Source organism: Salmo salar, chromosome 06 (assembly GCF_965601325.2).
Source record: "Salmo salar chromosome 06, fSalSal1, whole genome shotgun sequence".
Classification (NCBI taxonomy): Eukaryota; Metazoa; Chordata; class Actinopteri; order Salmoniformes; family Salmonidae; genus Salmo; species Salmo salar.
In genome coordinates, this window is record NC_138296.1 from 44,613,045 (window position 1) to 44,633,960 (window position 20,916).

General features: G+C 43.7%; 1 protein-coding gene and 1 pseudogene across 2 annotated transcripts; both read left to right on the plus strand.

Moving 5' to 3' along the window:
- The first annotated feature begins 4,077 nt into the window (after window positions 1–4,077).
- On the plus strand, window positions 4,078–6,356 carry LOC106607282 (heat shock 70 kDa protein-like; annotated as a pseudogene). The gene has a single exon (XR_006770236.2). The product of XR_006770236.2 is annotated as a heat shock 70 kDa protein-like (transcript).
- A 5,551-nt stretch (window positions 6,357–11,907) lies between these two features.
- On the plus strand, window positions 11,908–15,634 carry LOC106597682 (heat shock 70 kDa protein). Its single transcript, XM_045720592.2, has 2 exons — window positions 11,908–12,349; window positions 13,393–15,634. The coding sequence occupies exon 2, from the start codon at window positions 13,416–13,418 to the stop codon at window positions 15,348–15,350; it is 1,935 nt and encodes a 644-aa protein (XP_045576548.1). The 5' UTR covers window positions 11,908–12,349; window positions 13,393–13,415; the 3' UTR covers window positions 15,351–15,634.
- Window positions 15,635–20,916: the final 5,282 nt, after the last annotated feature.

Here is a 20,916-nt window from a genome sequence, read left to right on the forward strand (position 1 = left end):
GAATGACATTGACCTCATCCCGTCTGCAGAGGATGCCTGGTTATTCTTAAATAAGCAGGCTCCATTCAAAGAAATGTAGAACTAAATAGATATAGCACTTGGTTCCCTCCAGACCTGTCTTCCCGTACCTCTCTTATCCTACCTCATTTGCACATGCTGTATATAGATTTTTCTACTGTATTATTGATTGTATGTTTTTTTATTCCATGTGTAACTCTGTGTTGTTGTATGTGTCGAACTGCTTTTCTTTATCTTGGCAGGTCGCAGATGCAAATGAGAACTTGTTCTCAACTAGCCTACCTGGTTAAATAAAGGTGAAATTACATTTACATTTACATTTACATTTAAGTCATTTAGCAGACGCTCTTATCCAGAGCGACTTACAAATTGGTGCATTCACCTTATGATATCCAGTGGAACAACCACTTTACAATAGTGCATCTAAATCTTTTAAGGGGGGGGGGGGGGGGGTTAGAAGGATTACTTTATCCTATCCTAGGTATTCCTTAAAGAGGTGGGGTTTCAGGTGTCTCCGGAAGGTGGTGATTGACTCCACTGTCCTGGCGTCGTGAGGGAACTTGTTCCACCATTGGGGTGCCAGAGCAGCGAACAGTTTTGACTGGACTGAGCGGGAACTGTGCTTCCTCAGAGGTAGGGGGGCCAGCAGGCCAGAGGTGGATGAACGCAGTGCCCTTGTTTGGGTGTAGGGCCTGATCAGAGCCTGAAGGTATGGAGGTGCCGTTCCCTTCACAGCTCCGTAGGCAATCACCATGGTCTTGTAGCGGATGCGAGCTTCAACTGGAAGCCAGTGGAGAGAGCGGAGGAGCGGGGTGACGTGAGAGAACTTGGGAAGGTTGAACACCAGACGGGCTGCGGCGTTCTGGATGAGTTGTAGGGGTTTAATGGCACAGGCAGGGAGCCCAGCCAACAGCGAGTTGCAGTAATCCAGACGGGAGATGACAAGTGCCTGGATTAGGACCTGCGCCGCTTCCTGTGTGAGGCAGGGTCGTACTCTGCGAATGTTGTAGAGCATGAACCTACAGGATCGGGTCACCACCTTGATGTTAGTGGAGAACGACAGGGTGTTGTCCAGGATCACGCCAAGGTTCTTAGCACTCTGGGAGGAGGACACAAGGGAGTTGTCAACCGTGATGGCGAGATCATGGAACGGGCAGTCCTTCCCCGGGAGGAAGAGCAGCTCCGTCTTGCCGAGGTTCAGCTTGAGCTGGTGATCCGTCATCCACACTGATATGTCTGACAGACATGCAGAGATGCGATTCGCCGCCTGGTTATCAGAAGGGGGAAAGGAGAAGATTAATTGTTTGTCGTCTGCATAGCAATGATAGGAGAGACCATGTGAGGATATGACAGAGCCAAGTGACTTGGTGTATAGCGAGAATAGGAGAGGGCCTAGAACAGAGCCCTGGCGGACACCAGTGGTGAGAGCGCATGGTGCGGAGACAGATTCTCGCCACGCCACCTGGTAGGAGCGACCTGTCAGGTAGGACGCAATCCAAGCGTGGGCCGCGCCGGAGATACCCAACTCGGAGAGGGTGGAGAGGAGGATCTGATGGTTCACAGTATCAAAGGCAGCAGTTAGGTCTAGAAGGATGAGAGCAGAGGAGAGAGAGTTAGCTTTAGCAGTGCGGAGAGCCTCCGTGACACAGAGAAGAGCAGTCTCAGTTGAATGCCCAGTCTTGAAACCTGACTGATTAGGATCAAGAAGGTCATTCTGAGAGAGATAGCAGGAGAGCTGGCCAAGGACGGCACGTTCAAGAGTTTTGGAGAGAAAAGAAAGAAGGGATACTGGTCTGTAGTTGTTGACATCGGAGGGATCGAGTGTAGGTTTTTTCAGAAGGGGTGCAACTCTCGCTCTCTTGAAGACGGAAGGGACGTAGCCAGCGGTCAAGGATGAGTTGATGAGCGAGGTGATGAAGGGGAGAAGGTCTCCGGAAATGGTCTGGAGAAGAGAGGAGGGGATAGGGTCAAGTGGGCAGGTTGTTGGGCGGCCGGCCGTCACAAGACGCGAGATTTCATTTGGAGAGAGAGGGGAGAAAGAGGTCAAAGCACAGGGTAGGGCAGTGTGAGCAGGACCAGCGGTGTCGTTTGACTTAGCAAACGAGGATCGGATATCGTCAACCTTCTTTTCAAAATGGTTGACGAAGTCATCCGCAGAGACGGAGGAGGGGGGGGGAGGGGGAGGAGGATTCAGGAGGGAGGAGAAGGTAGCAAAGAGCTTCCTAGGGTTAGAGGCAGATGCTTGGAATTTAGAGTGGTAGAAAGTGGCTTTAGCAGCAGAGACAGAAGAGGAGAATGTAGAGAGGAGGGAGTGAAAGGATGCCAGGTCCGCAGGGAGGCGAAATAAAATATATGAAAGATATGAAATAAAAAATAAATAATAATAATAATAATTTGGACTACACCTGGAGGACATCCTCCAACCTATCAGAGCTCTTGCAGTAAGAACGAACAAGTTTTCCATCCAAAGGATCTAATAATTAATTTAGTACTGAAAGCATAAGCTACAGCTAGCTAGCACTGCAGTGCATAAAGTGTAGTGAGTAGTTGACTCAAAGAGAGAAAGGCAATAGTTGAAGCAGCATAGAGAGAGAGAGAGAGAGAGAGAGAGAGAGAGCTAGCTATTTTTAATTTTATTTTTAATTAATCTTAGTCTACCTTTCACTTAGCTATTGCAGCTAATTTAGCCTACCCAAAGAACCTGACTCAAACAGAGAGGAATGCTATTTATGTTAGCTAGCTGGCTAAGGCTATCCAACACTGCAACTCTTCCAAGTCAATGTAAGCTTTTGGTTTTATAAATGTATTGACACCGGGGCCCACGGGTTTACCTGCTAAACTACTTGCTGTACAGTGTAATGCGTGATTGTACACTTGGGATTGGATTGTGGGTTTACTAATGTGTTGGTTCCATTTTGTTTTGTTTTACTATAACCATAATATGGTGACGATGTAGGTTGTGTAGCGGTTAGTGGTTATGGTGTGAAGGTTTGGCATGGAGAGGTTTTTGTGCCTAGTCACAGATAGCTTTTGTGTTGTGTACTGAAGTCCACAAGTGAAGGGAAAAGGTGAGAGGAGGAAAGCTTGTAGATGTGAGAAGGAATTTTACAACAAGTAAAGTCATAATGCTCTATGTGGCTGCTATGAAATTGAACTGTGTGTGTGGGTGATCAGGGGTGTATTCATTCTGACGATTATGTTGCAAAATGTGTCTTAAACGAAACGAAATGGGGCGGGACCTACCTGAATTTGTCCAATAGAAACTTTAGAAACGTTTTGCAACTGTTTGGACTAAAGATTACACCCCAGATCAGCTAGATGCAGGCAAGAGTGTGCAAGGCGGTATTGAATGTGCCTGTCACCTTGATCACTCCAATTTGTCTCTTGACCTGTAAGCCTACGGTATAAACTTTCATTTCTAGGCTATAGGTTGTAGCAATCTCTTGATTGGTATAGGACAAATTTGAGTATCATGTAGTAGCCTAAACCTATTGATGTTACTTTGAGCTGGGTGAATGGGAATATGAATGACAGTCATCCAATATGCTGTAATCGAACTACGGCCATGATAATAAAATAAAATAAAAATCAAATCAAATTTATTTATATAGCCCTTCGTACATCAGCTGACATTAAAATACCAGTACATTTTGAAATATAAGTAGTTGAATATTGGAATGTGTTTGGAAATACATTTGGAAAGTATTACCATGTATTTGAAAATACTCAAATACACAGACAAGTGTATTTTAAAATTAAAATATTTAAATATTCCATGCATTTGAACCCAACATTGATTGTTCCTAGGTGTTTTTGAAATGTATTTGGAGACAAGTATTTGAAAATAGTTTCAAATAGTATTTAAATAAACATTTAAAATACTTTAAATAGAAGTGGCTACATTATTTGAAAATAATCAAATACATAGAAAATCAGAATTACAAATACTTAAATACGCATGTATTTGAACCCAGGTCAGGTTGTTATTCAAGTATATTTAGGTTGAAATCTCTGTTGGTGGAGATTGACATTACTTGCAGCTAGGTTTTCGTAGAATAATATCAATTTCTAAAATATTATTTCATTAATTTGTAGGCAACTAACTCCAAACCATCAAGATGTCATCAGCTAAAGGCCCGTCTATCGGCATTGACCTGGGCACCACCTACTCCTGTGTGGGGGTGTTCCAGCATGGCAAAGTGGAGATCATCGCCAACGACCAGGGCAACAGGACCACACCCAGCTATGTGGCCTTCACAGACACCGAGAGACTCATCGGAGACGCAGCAAAGAACCAGGTGGCCATGAACCCCAACAACACCGTTTTTGACGCCAAACGCCTGATTGGCCGAAAGTTCAACGATCAGGTCGTGCAAGCCGACATGAAGCACTGGCCCTTCAAGGTGGTCAGCGACGGAGGAAAGCCTAAAGTTCAGGTAGATTACAAAGGTGAGAACAAATCCTTCAACCCAGAGGAGATCTCCTCCATGGTCCTGGTGAAGATGAGGGAGATCGCTGAGGCTTACCTGGGCCAGAAGGTGTCCAATGCAGTCATCACAGTCCCTGCCTACTTCAACGATTCACAGAGACAGGCCACTAAGGACGCTGGAGTGATCGCTGGGCTGAATGTGCTGAGAATCATCAACGAGCCCACTGCGGCAGCCATCGCCCCACGGCATGGACAAAGGCATGTCCAGGGAACGCAACGTCCTGATTTTTGACCTGGGTGGGGGCACCTTTGACGTGTCCATCCTGACCATCGAGGATGGGATCTTTGAGGTGAAGGCCACGGCTGGAGACACTCACCTGGGCGGGGAGGACTTTGACAACCGCCTGGTTAGTCACTTTGTGGAGGAGTTCAAGAGGAAACACAAGAAGGACATCAGCCAGAACAAGCGGGCTCTGAGGAGGCTGAGGACAGCCTGCGAGAGGGCCAAGAGAACACTGTCCTCCAGCTCCCAGGCCAGCATTGAGATTGACTCCCTCTTTGAGGGCATCGACTTCTACACCTCCATCACCAGGGCTCGTTTTGAGGAGATGTGTTCCGACCTCTTCAGGGGAACCCTGGAGCCTGTGGAGAAAGCCCTCGGGGATGCCAAGATGGACAAGGCCCAAATCCACGACGTCGTCCTGGTCGGAGGCTCCACCCGGATCCCCAAGGTCCAGAAGCTTCTGCAGGACTTTTTCAACGGCCGAGAGCTAAACAAAAGCATCAACCCAGACGAGGCGGTGGCCTACGGCGCTGCCATCCAGGCGGCCATCTTGTCTGGCGACAAGTCTGAGAACGTCCAGGACCTGCTGCTGCTGGATGTGGCTCCCCTGTCCCTGGGCATCGAAACCGCCGGAGGGGTCATGACCGCCCTGATCAAACGCAACACCACCATCCCATCCAAACAGACCCAGACCTTCACCACTTACTCCGACAACCAGCCCGGGGTCATGATCCAGGTCTATGAGGGAGAGAGAGCCATGACCAAGGACAACAACCTCCTGGGGAAGTTTGAGCTCTCTGGGATCCCCCCTGCCCCACGAGGAGTCCCTCAGATCGAGGTGACCTTTGACATCGACGCCAACGGCATTCTGAACGTATCAGCGGTGGACAAGAGTACGGGCAAAGAGAACAAGATCACCATCACCAACGACAAGGGCCGGCTCAGCAAAGAGGATATTGAGAGGATGGTGCAGGACGCTGACAAATACAAAGCTGAGGATGAAGCACAGAGGGAGAAGATAGCAGCCAAGAACTCCCTGGAGTCGTACGCCTTCAATATGAAGAGCAGCGTGGAGGACGACAACATGAAAGGCAAGATCAGCGAGGAGGACAAAAAGAAAGTGGTGGACAGGTGCGACCAGACCATTTCCTGGTTGGAGAACAACCAGCTGGGTGACAAAGAGGAGTATGAGCATCAGCTAAAGGAGCTGGAGAAAGTATGCCAGCCTATAATTACCAAGCTGTACCAGCAGGGAGGGATGCCCACAGGTTGCTGTGGAGATCAGGCACGGACCAGCTCTGGTGCCAGCTCCCAAGGCCCAACCATTGAAGAGGTTGACTGAAGTGAGGGACTTGTATAAAGGACTTTTCAAAATGCATTAGTATCACTGCATACAATTTGCAATTCAGGAAAAACGTTGTACTTATACTTATTTCTACTGGTTAAAATGTTAATGCATTTTTATGGCTCAGTGCTATTTCGGAAGTGCTCTATATATTTATTGGTTGTACTGTAAAGATGACACTAGATAAACATACTGAAAGATAAAAGAAAACACACTGTAAATCTGTTGTTTCATACCATATTGCATTGCTGGACATTGCAAATAAAATGTATTTAAATATGTTTCTAGGTCAGTTGGCTGTTTTCTTGAATTCCTTCTCATCATAACGCATTCAGTATTCACATTTTTATAATAGTTTTTTACACAATACCATGAAATATTGTAAACAAAACTTTCATTGATGACTAAACCACCAGAGATAGGAGAACAAGTGAAGACACCCTAATGGCCCCAATGTTTAGTTTATCTACTCTTTATTCTGCGATAACATATGATACAATCACTATGATCCTTCTTGGAAAAAGAGGCACAAATTCAATTCTGGCACATAGAAAAAAAACAATTACATGTCACATTTTTCCTTTGTGCTAATTGGTGTCAAGCTCAGAGAACCAACTACTGTATAATTATTTGATTTTGAAGTATTTAAACTGGACCTGACAGCATTTGAACTACTTTGCAGATATGAAACAAACGGACAATCATAATATCAGTAAAACATATCAAATTCCCAGTTTATGCTTCAAAACCAACTTTATAAGAGGTTTTAAAAATAGGTTCTATTTGACTCAAAATTCCATGTTGTACAGTAAGGCATTGTTGGCAGAATAGATTGATGCAGTTCAATGCATGATTAATATAATTCACCAATACATTTCTTGGTAGTCCAAATAATATTTTGATCAGGTTGTAAATTATGGCTGGCCTAGTACATTGTTTGCTGCCGCCACCCATTCGGGATGCAGTGTTTCAGTTTCAATGACTTGATATTTTGAACAAAAAAACGGACGACTGTAAATAAGGCTGGGAATGTCAATACAATGCAACTATAAGGTGTTATATTATGCATATCTGCAAGCGTAGCAGCAAAGGCTGGACAAATTCTTTATCTATTTTGTTTAAAAACGTTAAGATGCTATAAACAGCATATGTACATAAGTGGACATTATAAAGGGCTATATTTTTTCTAATAAAACAATGGCCAGTTTAGTCACAGTTACACGTTGTTGTGTAAAAGAAATAGCCTATGTCTGGCGAATTCATTGGGTACATTGACTTCAATAATTCAAAACCTAGGAGCCTCGTGGTTCTCACCCCATTCCATAGACTTACACAATGCCCGAGGATCCCAACAGGTCCCTCAGGCGCGACGTCCCCTGAAGGCCCATTTTGCTAACCGCCGCCTGCTAGCTATCTATAGCATATTGGACTGTTAGCTGATCCACCGGCCAGTTTCTTGGACCACGATGCCAATTTTGCCAATTGGACTTGGACCCCTCTGATACTTGGAACCCTACAAATTCCACGACTGGTCTATCGACGTTACTGCACGAGGAGGCAAAAACAGACTTTTCCCCCATCGCGACGTCCCTCTAAGGCCTATATGCTAGCTTGCTAGCCCCAGCCTGCTAACTGCTAGCTTGCTAGCACCGGCCTGCTAACTGTCTGAATCGCCGTGTCCCCAGCCAGCCCAACCACTCACTGGACCCATACGATCACTTGGCTACGCATGCCTCTCCCTAATATCAATATCAATATGCCTTGTCCATTACTGTCCTGGTTAGTGAGTACTGTCTTATTTCACTGTAGAGCCTATAGCCCTGCTCAATATGCCTTAACCTTAACCAACCATGTTGTTCCACCTCCCACATGTGCGATGACATCACCTGGTTTAAAAGTCTCTAGAGACTATATCTCTCTTCATTTCTCAATGCCTAGGATGTCTTAGCCGTGTCTGAATCCTAGCTAAGGAAAACCACCAAAAACGCTGAAATTTCCATCCCTAACTATAACATTTTCCGCCAAGATAGAACAGCCAAAGGGGGCGGTGTTGCAATCTACTGCAGAGATAGCCTGCAGAGTTCTATCTTATTATCAAGGTCTGTACTAAAACAATTCAAGCTTCTACTTCTAAAAATGTACCTTTCCGGAAACAAGTCTCTCACTGTTGCCGCTTGCTATAGACCACCCTCTGCCCCCAGCTGTGCCCTGGACACCATATGTGAATTGATTGCCCCCCATCTATCTTCTGAACTCGTGCTGCTAGGTGACCTAAACGGGGACATCCTTAACACCCTGGCCATCCTACAATCTAAGCTTGATGCCCTCAATCTCACACAAATTATCAATGAACCTACCAGGTACAACCCCAAATCCGTAAACACGGGCACCCTCATAGATATCATCCTAACTAACTCGCCCTCCAAATACACCACAGCTGTTCTCAACCAAGAACTCAACGATCACTGCCTCATTGCCTGCATCCTTAATGGGTCTGCGGTCAAACGACCACCCCTCATCACTGTCAAACGCTCCCTATAACACTTCTGCGAACAGGCCTTTCTAATTGACCTGGCCGGGGTATCCTGGAATGACATTGACCTCATCCCGTCTGCAGAGGATGCCTGGTTATTCTTAAATAAGCACGCTCCATTCAAAAAAATGTAGAACTAGGAATAGATATAGCACTTGGTTCCCTCCAGACCTGTCTGCCCTTACCTCTCTTATCCTACCTCATTTGCACATGCTGTATATAGATTTTTCTACTGTATTATTGATTGTATGTTTTTTTATTCCATGTGTAACTCTGTGTTGTTGTATGTGTCGAACTGCTTTTCTTTATCTTGGCAGGTCGCAGATGCAAATGAGAACTTGTTCTCAACTAGCCTACCTGGTTAAATAAAGGTGAAATAAAAAATAAATAATAATAATAATAATAATTTGGACTACACCTGGAGGACATCCTCCAACCTATCAGAGCTCTTGCAGTAAGAACTTACACGTTTTCCATCCAAAGGATCTGATAATTAATTTAGTACTGAAAGCATAAGCTACAGCTAGCCAGCACTGCAGTGCATAAAGTGTAGTGAGTAGTTGACTCAAAGAGAGAAAGGCAATAGTTGAAGCAGCATAGAGAGAGAGAGAGAGAGAGCTAGCTATTTTTAATTTTATTTTTAATTAATCTTAGTCTACCTTTCACTTAGCTATTGCAGCTAATTTAGCCTACCCAAAGAACCTGACTCAAACAGAGAGGAATGCTATTTATGTTAGCTAGCTGGCTAAGGCTATCCAACACTGCAACTCCTCCAAGTCAATGTAAGCTTTTGGTTTTATAAATGTATTGACACCGGGGCCCGCGGGTTTACCTGCTAAACTACTTGCTGTACAGTGTAATGCGTGATTGTACACTTGGGATTGGATTGTGGGTTTACTAATGTGTTGGTTCCATTTTGTTTTGTTTTACTATAACCATAATATGGTGACGATGTAGGTTGTGTAGCGGTTAGTGGTTATGGTGTGAAGGTTTGGCATGGAGAGGTTTTTGTGCCTAGTCACAGATAGCTGTTGTGTTGTGTACTGAAGTCCACAAGTGAAGGGAAAAGGTGAGAGGAGGAAAGCTTGTAGATGTGAGAAGGAATTTTACAACAAGTAAAGTCATAATGCTCTATGTGGCTGCTATGAAATTGAACTGTGTGTGTGGGTGATCAGGGGTGTATTCATTCTGACGATTATGTTGCAAAATGTGTCTTAAACGAAACAAAATGGGGCGGGACCTACCTGAATTTGTCCAATAGAAACTTTCGAAACGTTTTGCAACTGTTTGGACTAAAGATTACACCCCAGATCAGCTAGATGCAGGCAAGAGTGTGCAAGGCGGTATTGAATGTGCCTGTCACCTTGATCACTCCAATTTGTCTCTCGACCTGTACACCTACGGTATAAACTTTCATTTCTAGGCTATAGGTTGTAGCAATCTCTTGATTGGTATAGGACAAATTTGAGTATCATGTAGTAGCCTAAACCTATTGATGTTACTTTGAGCTGGGTGAAAGGGAATATGAATGACAGTCATCCAATATGCTGTAATCGAACTACGGCCATGATAATAAAATCAAATCAAAATCAAATCAAATTTATTTATATAGCCCTTCGTACATCAGCTGATATCTCAAAGTGCTGTACAGAAACCCAGCCTAAAACCCCAAACAGCAAGCAATGCATGTGAAAGAAGCACGGTGGCTAGGAAAAACTCCCTAGGAAAAACTCCCTAGAAAGGCCAAAAACCTAGGAAGAAACCCAGAGAGGAACCAGGCTATGAGGGGTGGCCAGTCCTCTTCTGGCTGTGCCGGGTGGATATTATAACAGAACATGGTCAAGATGGTAAAATGTTCATAAATGACCAGCATGGTCAAATAATAATAATCATAGTAGTTGTCGAGGGTGCAACAAGCACGTCCGGTGAACAGGTCAGGGTTCCATAGCCGCAGGCAGAACAGTTGAAACTGGAGCAGCAGCACGGCCAGGTGGACTGGGGACAGCAAGGAGTCATCATGCCAGGTAGTCCTGAGGCATGGTCCTAGGGCTCAGGTCCTCCGAGAGAGAGAAAGAAAGACAGAGAGAAAGAGAGAATTAGAGAGAGCATATTTAAATTCACACAGGACACCGGATAAGACAAGAGAAATACTCCAGATGTAACAGACTGACCCTAGCCCCCCGACACATAAACTACTGCAGCATAAATACTGGAGGCTGAGACAGGAGGGATCAGAAGACACTGTGGCCCCATCCGATGATACCCCCGGACAGGGCCAAACAGGCAGGATATAACCCCACCAACTTTGCCAAAGCACAGCCCCCACACCACTAGAGGGATGTCTCCAACCACCAACTTACCGTCCAAAGACAAGGCCGAGTATAGCCCACAAAGATCTCCGCCACAGCACAACCCAAGGGGGGGGGGGGGCGCCTCCATAATCTTGAACGGCACCAACCGGCCCTGCTGCGTATATAGTGTGAAGTGTGTCCTCATTTAGTAGTTGCATTGTACTGCGGTGCTGTGCGGTATGGTAAGGCAACTTAAAGTGCGTGAAATCATAGTATTTTACTGTCAGCCTTTGTTGCCATTAATGCTCATTTGGACCACCAGAGGGAATCTTGGAGCACATCTACTCTCATAAGTATCCAGGGCTGAATAGGGCTGAATAAATAAGGTATTTCTGTTTTTATTTTGAATAAATATGCAACAATTTAAAAAAAACTGTTTTTGCTTTGTCATTATGAGGTATTGTGTGTTGATTGATGATGAAAAATAATAATTTCATACATTTTTCGAATAAGGCTGTAAAGTAATAAAATGTGGAAAAAGTCAAGGGGTCTGAATACTTTCCGAATGCAATGTATATTAGCAAATACTTTAGCTACCATTTGTGTTTTTTGTAATTAAAATTCACAGGAGAATGTCACAAGCAGTTCACATTTGCTTAGCATGAACAAGATATCCCCATGATGGTAAGCAAATGTGAACTGATAGACCATCAGTAATGAAAAGGCTAGACTAGAATGGTATAGAACAGAATAGCATTGACTAGAATACAATAGAGAAGGATTAGCCGGCGTGTTCATCATTTGTCTTTCATTTAACAATTAATACTGGATAGCTTAAATATTCTGGCTTTAATAGAAAAAAATGATCTTCCCAGGAGGCACATTAACTTGTGGTGAGTTGCACATACCACCTGTGCAGTAGGCACTCAATTCTCTTACAATACATGTCTATTATTCATTAGTGAGAAAATGTTTATAGACTGACATCTCGTGAACTGTTGAGGAACTGCAGTGTAGCCTATAGACTGAAATGTCGACTGAATAAGGTTGAACCGGATGCTGTTTCATTTGTGTGTAAATTTGAATCATTAACGGTTTTTGATCGTTTTAATCAATACAAATAATGGTTTCACTATTAGTGTGCTGTGTGTGTGCGTTCTGGACAGTTCTCCGCGCCTCCCGAACGCTCTGGAAGAACGAGAACTTTCATTTGCTGTGCTTCCAATGCATACGCCTCGCAGCCTGCGTCATTGCACAGGATTGCTGCGCTCTCATGAGCAATGTAGTCGGAAAGTTCGAGAAATGGCTAGAAATCATGAGTGATATTTTTTAGGCAATGGGGATGGTATATATTCTGGTGAAGTACATTCAGATTCAAACATCGACTCAACGAGAAAGAAAGCAAGAAAAGAGAAGAGACACTTTCAACAGACCTCTACATTCATAAACTGTAAGTAAAGGGAAATTAATTCAGTACCCTATTTTCATAATGGCTGTGAGTTATGAACTTGATAGAATAAAAAATGATGCTATGTTGGTTGTGTGGACATAGCCGATTTAGCTGTAACATTATGCCAGAATATTTGGTTATCTAATGAAGAAATAATATTCTAAAGATAGAATATTATAATAACATGTATTATGTTATTTAATTGGACAGACTAGGCCTACATTCCTTTTTTTGTAGCATATTATTATTTTATTATAAATACTTATTTCTTCATTTTAAGAAAATCTGCTCTAATTCTGTGAAGATAACACAATATTATTCAGGAGTGTTCATAGAAAAAAATGTAGGCCTGTTGTGAAAAGAGTTTCTATGTAATAGATTAACAGAAATGATTGTGTCTGCCATTGTCTTTGTTAAACCCCACTGAATATGTGCCTGGGCAGTATTAGTGTATAACACTAATATATATATATATATATATAAAACACTAATATAACACAAACATTGACAACAGTGTTGTTTTCAGACCTGGGTTCAAATGCTTATTATTGTTTTTCAAGGACATTAAAATACCAGTACATTTTGAAATATAAGTAGTTGAATATTGGAATGTGTTTGGAAATACATTTGGAAAGTATTACCATGTATTTGAAAATACTGAAATACACAGACAAGTGTATTTTAAAATTAAAATATGTAAATATTCCATTCATTTCAACCCAGGATTGTTTGTTTCTAGTTGCATTTGAGATGTATTTGGAGACAAGTATTTGAAAATAGTTTCACATAGTATTTTTTTATTTTTATTATTAGAAAATACTTTCAAATACTTTAAATAGAAGTGGCTACATTATTTGAAAATATTCAAATACATAGAAAATCAGAATTACAAATACTTAAATACGCATGTATTTGAACCCAGGTCAGGTTGTTATTCAAGTATATTTAGGTTGAAATCTCTGTTGGTGGAGATTGACATTACTTGCAGCTAGGTTTTCGTAGAATAATATCAATTTCTAAAATATTATTTCATTAATTTGTAGGCAACTAACTCCAAACCATCAAGATGTCATCAGCTAAAGGCCCGTCTATCGGCATTGACCTGGGCACCACCTACTCCTGTGTGGGGGTGTTCCAGCATGGCAAAGTGGAGATCATCGCCAACGACCAGGGCAACAGGACCACACCCAGCTATGTGGCCTTCACAGACACCGAGAGACTCATCGGAGACGCAGCAAAGAACCAGGTGGCCATGAACCCCAACAACACCGTTTTTGACGCCAAACGCCTGATTGGCCGAAAGTTCAACGATCAGGTCGTGCAAGCCGACATGAAGCACTGGCCCTTCAAGGTGGTCAGCGACGGAGGAAAGCCTAAAGTTCAGGTAGATTACAAAGGTGAGAACAAATCCTTCAACCCAGAGGAGATCTCCTCCATGGTCCTGGTGAAGATGAGGGAGATCGCTGAGGCTTACCTGGGCCAGAAGGTGTCCAATGCAGTCATCACAGTCCCTGCCTACTTCAACGATTCACAGAGACAGGCCACTAAGGACGCTGGAGTGATCGCTGGGCTGAATGTGCTGAGAATCATCAACGAGCCCACTGCGGCAGCCATCGCCTACGGCATGGACAAAGGCATGTCCAGAGAACGCAACGTCCTGATTTTTGACCTGGGTGGGGGCACCTTTGACGTGTCCATCCTGACCATCGAGGATGGGATCTTTGAGGTGAAGGCCACGGCTGGAGACACTCACCTGGGCGGGGAGGACTTTGACAACCGCCTGGTTAGTCACTTTGTGGAGGAGTTCAAGAGGAAACACAAGAAGGACATCAGCCAGAACAAGCGGGCTCTGAGGAGGCTGAGGACAGCCTGCGAGAGGGCCAAGAGAACACTGTCCTCCAGCTCCCAGGCCAGCATTGAGATTGACTCCCTCTTTGAGGGCATCGACTTCTACACCTCCATCACCAGGGCTCGTTTTGAGGAGATGTGTTCCGACCTCTTCAGGGGAACCCTGGAGCCTGTGGAGAAAGCCCTCGGGGATGCCAAGATGGACAAGGCCCAAATCCACGACGTCGTCCTGGTCGGAGGCTCCACCCGGATCCCCAAGGTCCAGAAGCTCCTGCAGGACTTTTTCAACGGCCGAGAGCTAAACAAGAGCATCAACCCAGACGAGGCGGTGGCCTACGGCGCTGCCATCCAGGCGGCCATCTTGTCTGGCGACAAGTCTGAGAACGTCCAGGACCTGCTGCTGCTGGATGTGGCTCCCCTGTCCCTGGGCATCGAAACCGCCGGAGGGGTCATGACCGCCCTGATCAAACGCAACACCACCATCCCATCCAAACAGACCCAGACCTTCACCACTTACTCCGACAACCAGCCCGGGGTCATGATCCAGGTCTATGAGGGAGAGAGAGCCATGACCAAGGACAACAACCTCCTGGGGAAGTTTGAGCTCTCTGGGATCCCCCCTGCCCCACGAGGAGTCCCTCAGATCGAGGTGACCTTTGACATCGACGCCAACGGCATTCTGAACGTATCAGCGGTGGACAAGAGTACGGGCAAAGAGAACAAGATCACCATCACCAACGACAAGGGCCGGCTCAGCAAAGAGGATATTGAGAGGATGGTGCAGGACGCTGACAAATACAAAGCTGAGGATGAAGCACAGAGGGAGAAGATAGCAGCCAAGAACTCCCTGGAGTCGTACGCCTTCAATATGAAGAGCAGCGTGGAGGACGACAACATGAAAGGCAAGATCAGCGAGGAGGACAAAAAGAAAGTGGTGGACAGGTGCGACCAGACCATTTCCTGGTTGGAGAACAACCAGCTGGGTGACAAAGAGGAGTATGAGCATCAGCTAAAGGAGCTGGAGAAAGTATGCCAGCCTATAATTACCAAGCTGTACCAGCAGGGAGGGATGCCCACAGGTTGCTGTGGAGATCAGGCACGGACCAGCTCTGGTGCCAGCTCCCAAGGCCCAACCATTGAAGAGGTTGACTGAAGTGAGGGACTTGTATAAAGGACTTTTCAAAATGCATTAGTATCACTGCATACAATTTGCAATTCAGGAAAAACGTTGTACTTATACTTATTTCTACTGGTTAAAATGTTAATGCATTTTTATGGCTCAGTGCTATTTCGGAAGTGCTCTATATATTTATTGGTTGTACTGTAAAGATGACACTAGATAAACATACTGAAAGATAAAAGAAAACACACTGTAAATCTGTTGTTTCATACCATATTGCATTGCTGGACATTGCAAATAAAATGTATTTAAATATGTTTCTAGGTCAGTTGGCTGTTTTCTTGAATTCCTTCTCATCATAACGCATTCAGTATTCACATTTTTATAATAGTTTTTTACACAATACCATGAAATATTGTAAACAAAACTTTCATTGATGACTAAACCACCAGAGATAGGAGAACAAGTGAAGACACCCTAATGGCCCCAATGTTTAGTTTATCTACTCTTTATTCTGCGATAACATATGATACAATCACTATGATCCTTCTTGGAAAAAGAGGCACAAATTCAATTCTGGCACATAGAAAAAAAACAATTACATGTCACATTTTTCCTTTGTGCTAATTGGTGTCAAGCTCAGAGAACCAACTACTGTATAATTATTTGATTTTGAAGTATTTAAACTGGACCTGACAGCATTTGAACTACTTTGCAGATATGAAACAAACGGACAATCATAATATCAGTAAAACATATCAAATTCCCAGTTTATGCTTCAAAACCAACTTTATAAGAGGTTTTAAAAATAGGTTCTATTTGACTCAAAATTCCATGTTGTACAGTAAGGCATTGTTGGCAGAATAGATTGATGCAGTTCAATGCATGATTAATATAATTCACCAATACATTTCTTGGTAGTCCAAATAATATTTTGATCAGGTTGTAAATTATGGCTGGCCTAGTACATTGTTTGCTGCCGCCACCCATTCGGGATGCAGTGTTTCAGTTTCAATGACTTGATATTTTGAACAAAAAAACGGACGACTGTAAATAAGGCTGGGAATGTCAATACAATGCAACTATAAGGTGTTATATTATGCATATCTGCAAGCGTAGCAGCAAAGGCTGGACAAATTCTTTATCTATTTTGTTTAAAAACGTTAAGATGCTATAAACAGCATATGTACATAAGTGGACATTATAAAGGGCTATATTTTTTCTAATAAAACAATGGCCAGTTTAGTCACAGTTACACGTTGTTGTGTAAAAGAAATAGCCTATGTCTGGCGAATTCATTGGGTACATTGACTTCAATAATTCAAAACCTAGGAGCCTCGTGGTTCTCACCCCATTCCATAGACTTACACAATGCCCGAGGATCCCAACAGGTCCCTCAGGCGCGACGTCCCCTGAAGGCCCATTTTGCTAACCGCCGCCTGCTAGCTATCTATAGCATATTGGACTGTTAGCTGATCCACCGGCCAGTTTCTTGGACCACGATGCCAATTTTGCCAATTGGACTTGGACCCCTCTGATACTTGGAACCCTACAAATTCCACGACTGGTCTATCGACGTTACTGCACGAGGAGGCAAAAACAGACTTTTCCCCCATCGCGACGTCCCTCTAAGGCCTATATGCTAGCTTGCTAGCCCCAGCCTGCTAACTGCTAGCTTGCTAGCACCGGCCTGCTAACTGTCTGAATCGCCGTGTCCCCAGCCAGCCCAACCACTCACTGGACCCATACGATCACTTGGCTACGCATGCCTCTCCCTAATATCAATATCAATATGCCTTGTCCATTACTGTCCTGGTTAGTGAGTACTGTCTTATTTCACTGTAGAGCCTATAGCCCTGCTCAATATGCCTTAACCTTAACCAACCATGTTGTTCCACCTCCCACATGTGCGATGACATCACCTGGTTTAAAAGTCTCTAGAGACTATATCTCTCTTCATTTCTCAATGCCTAGGATGTCTTAGCCGTGTCTGAATCCTAGCTAAGGAAAACCACCAAAAACGCTGAAATTTCCATCCCTAACTATAACATTTTCCGCCAAGATAGAACAGCCAAAGGGGGCGGTGTTGCAATCTACTGCAGAGATAGCCTGCAGAGTTCTATCTTATTATCAAGGTCTGTACTAAAACAATTCAAGCTTCTACTTCTAAAAATGTACCTTTCCGGAAACAAGTCTCTCACTGTTGCCGCTTGCTATAGACCACCCTCTGCCCCCAGCTGTGCCCTGGACACCATATGTGAATTGATTGCCCCCCATCTATCTTCTGAACTCGTGCTGCTAGGTGACCTAAACGGGGACATCCTTAACACCCTGGCCATCCTACAATCTAAGCTTGATGCCCTCAATCTCACACAAATTATCAATGAACCTACCAGGTACAACCCCAAATCCGTAAACACGGGCACCCTCATAGATATCATCCTAACTAACTCGCCCTCCAAATACACCACAGCTGTTCTCAACCAAGAACTCAACGATCACTGCCTCATTGCCTGCATCCTTAATGGATCTGCGGTCAAACGACCACCCCTCATCACTGTCAAACGCTCCCTATAACACTTCTGCGAACAGGCCTTTCTAATTGACCTGGCCGGGGTATCCTGGAATGACATTGACCTCATCCCGTCTGCAGAGGATGCCTGGTTATTCTTAAATAAGCACGCTCCATTCAAAAAAATGTAGAACTAGGAATAGATATAGCACTTGGTTCCCTCCAGACCTGTCTGCCCTTACCTCTCTTATCCTACCTCATTTGCACATGCTGTATATAGATTTTTCTACTGTATTATTGATTGTATGTTTTTTTATTCCATGTGTAACTCTGTGTTGTTGTATGTGTCGAACTGCTTTTCTTTATCTTGGCAGGTCGCAGATGCAAATGAGAACTTGTTCTCAACTAGCCTACCTGGTTAAATAAAGGTGAAATAAAAAATAAATAATAATAATAATAATAATTTGGACTACACCTGGAGGACATCCTCCAACCTATCAGAGCTCTTGCAGTAAGAACTTACACGTTTTCCATCCAAAGGATCTGATAATTAATTTAGTACTGAAAGCATAAGCTACAGCTAGCCAGCACTGCAGTGCATAAAGTGTAGTGAGTAGTTGACTCAAAGAGAGAAAGGCAATAGTTGAAGCAGCATAGAGAGAGAGAGAGAGAGCTAGCTATTTTTAATTTTATTTTTAATTAATCTTAGTCTACCTTTCACTTAGCTATTGCAGCTAATTTAGCCTACCCAAAGAACCTGACTCAAACAGAGAGGAATGCTATTTATGTTAGCTAGCTGGCTAAGGCTATCCAACACTGCAACTCCTCCAAGTCAATGTAAGCTTTTGGTTTTATAAATGTATTGACACCGGGGCCCGCGGGTTTACCTGCTAAACTACTTGCTGTACAGTGTAATGCGTGATTGTACACTTGGGATTGGATTGTGGGTTTACTAATGTGTTGGTTCCATTTTGTTTTGTTTTACTATAACCATAATATGGTGACGATGTAGGTTGTGTAGCGGTTAGTGGTTATGGTGTGAAGGTTTGGCATGGAGAGGTTTTTGTGCCTAGTCACAGATAGCTGTTGTGTTGTGTACTGAAGTCCACAAGTGAAGGGAAAAGGTGAGAGGAGGAAAGCTTGTAGATGTGAGAAGGAATTTTACAACAAGTAAAGTCATAATGCTCTATGTGGCTGCTATGAAATTGAACTGTGTGTGTGGGTGATCAGGGGTGTATTCATTCTGACGATTATGTTGCAAAATGTGTCTTAAACGAAACGAAATGGGGCGGGACCTACCTGAATTTGTCCAATAGAAACTTTCGAAACGTTTTGCAACTGTTTGGACTAAAGATTACACCCCAGATCAGCTAGATGCAGGCAAGAGTGTGCAAGGCGGTATTGAATGTGCCTGTCACCTTGATCACTCCAATTTGTCTCTCGACCTGTACACCTACGGTATAAACTTTCATTTCTAGGCTATAGGTTGTAGCAATCTCTTGATTGGTATAGGACAAATTTGAGTATCATGTAGTAGCCTAAACCTATTGATGTTACTTTGAGCTGGGTGAAAGGGAATATGAATGACAGTCATCCAATATGCTGTAATCGAACTACGGCCATGATAATAAAATCAAATCAAAATCAAATCAAATTTATTTATATAGCCCTTCGTACATCAGCTGATATCTCAAAGTGCTGTACAGAAACCCAGCCTAAAACCCCAAACAGCAAGCAATGCATGTGAAAGAAGCACGGTGGCTAGGAAAAACTCCCTAGGAAAAACTCCCTAGAAAGGCCAAAAACCTAGGAAGAAACCCAGAGAGGAACCAGGCTATGAGGGGTGGCCAGTCCTCTTCTGGCTGTGCCGGGTGGATATTATAACAGAACATGGTCAAGATGGTAAAATGTTCATAAATGACCAGCATGGTCAAATAATAATAATCATAGTAGTTGTCGAGGGTGCAACAAGCACGTCCGGTGAACAGGTCAGGGTTCCATAGCCGCAGGCAGAACAGTTGAAACTGGAGCAGCAGCACGGCCAGGTGGACTGGGGACAGCAAGGAGTCATCATGCCAGGTAGTCCTGAGGCATGGTCCTAGGGCTCAGGTCCTCCGAGAGAGAGAAAGAAAGACAGAGAGAAAGAGAGAATTAGAGAGAGCATATTTAAATTCACACAGGACACCGGATAAGACAAGAGAAATACTCCAGATGTAACAGACTGACCCTAGCCCCCCGACACATAAACTACTGCAGCATAAATACTGGAGGCTGAGACAGGAGGGATCAGAAGACACTGTGGCCCCATCCGATGATACCCCCGGACAGGGCCAAACAGGCAGGATATAACCCCACCAACTTTGCCAAAGCACAGCCCCCACACCACTAGAGGGATGTCTCCAACTACCTGCTTACCGTCCAAAGACAAGGCCGAGTATAGCCCACAAAGATCTCCGCCACAGCACAACCCAAGGGGGGGGGGGGGCGCCTCCATAATCTTGAACGGCACCAACCGGCCCTGCTGCGTATATAGTGTGAAGTGTGTCCTCATTTAGTAGTTGCATTGTACTGCGGTGCTGTGCGGTATGGTAAGGCAACTTAAAGTGCGTGAAATCATAGTATTTTACTGTCAGCCTTTGTTGCCATTAATGCTCATTTGGACCACCAGAGGGAATCTTGGAGCACATCTACTCTCATAAGTATCCAGGGCTGAATAGGGCTGAATAAATAAGGTATTTCTGTTTTTATTTTGAATAAATATGCAACAATTTAAAAAAAACTGTTTTTGCTTTGTCATTATGAGGTATTGTGTGTTGATTGATGATGAAAAATAATAATTTCATACATTTTTCGAATAAGGCTGTAAAGTAATAAAATGTGGAAAAAGTCAAGGGGTCTGAATACTTTCCGAATGCAATGTATATTAGCAAATACTTTAGCTACCATTTGTGTTTTTTGTAATTAAAATTCACAGGAGAATGTCACAAGCAGTTCACATTTGCTTAGCATGAACAAGATATCCCCATGATGGTAAGCAAATGTGAACTGATAGACCATCAGTAATGAAAAGGCTAGACTAGAATGGTA

Bases quoted from the DNA above. Each gene is read 5' to 3' on its own strand.
- LOC106597682 (XM_045720592.2), top strand. From the start codon at position 13,416: ATGTCATCAGCTAAAGGCCCGTCTATCGGCATTGACCTGGGCACCACC.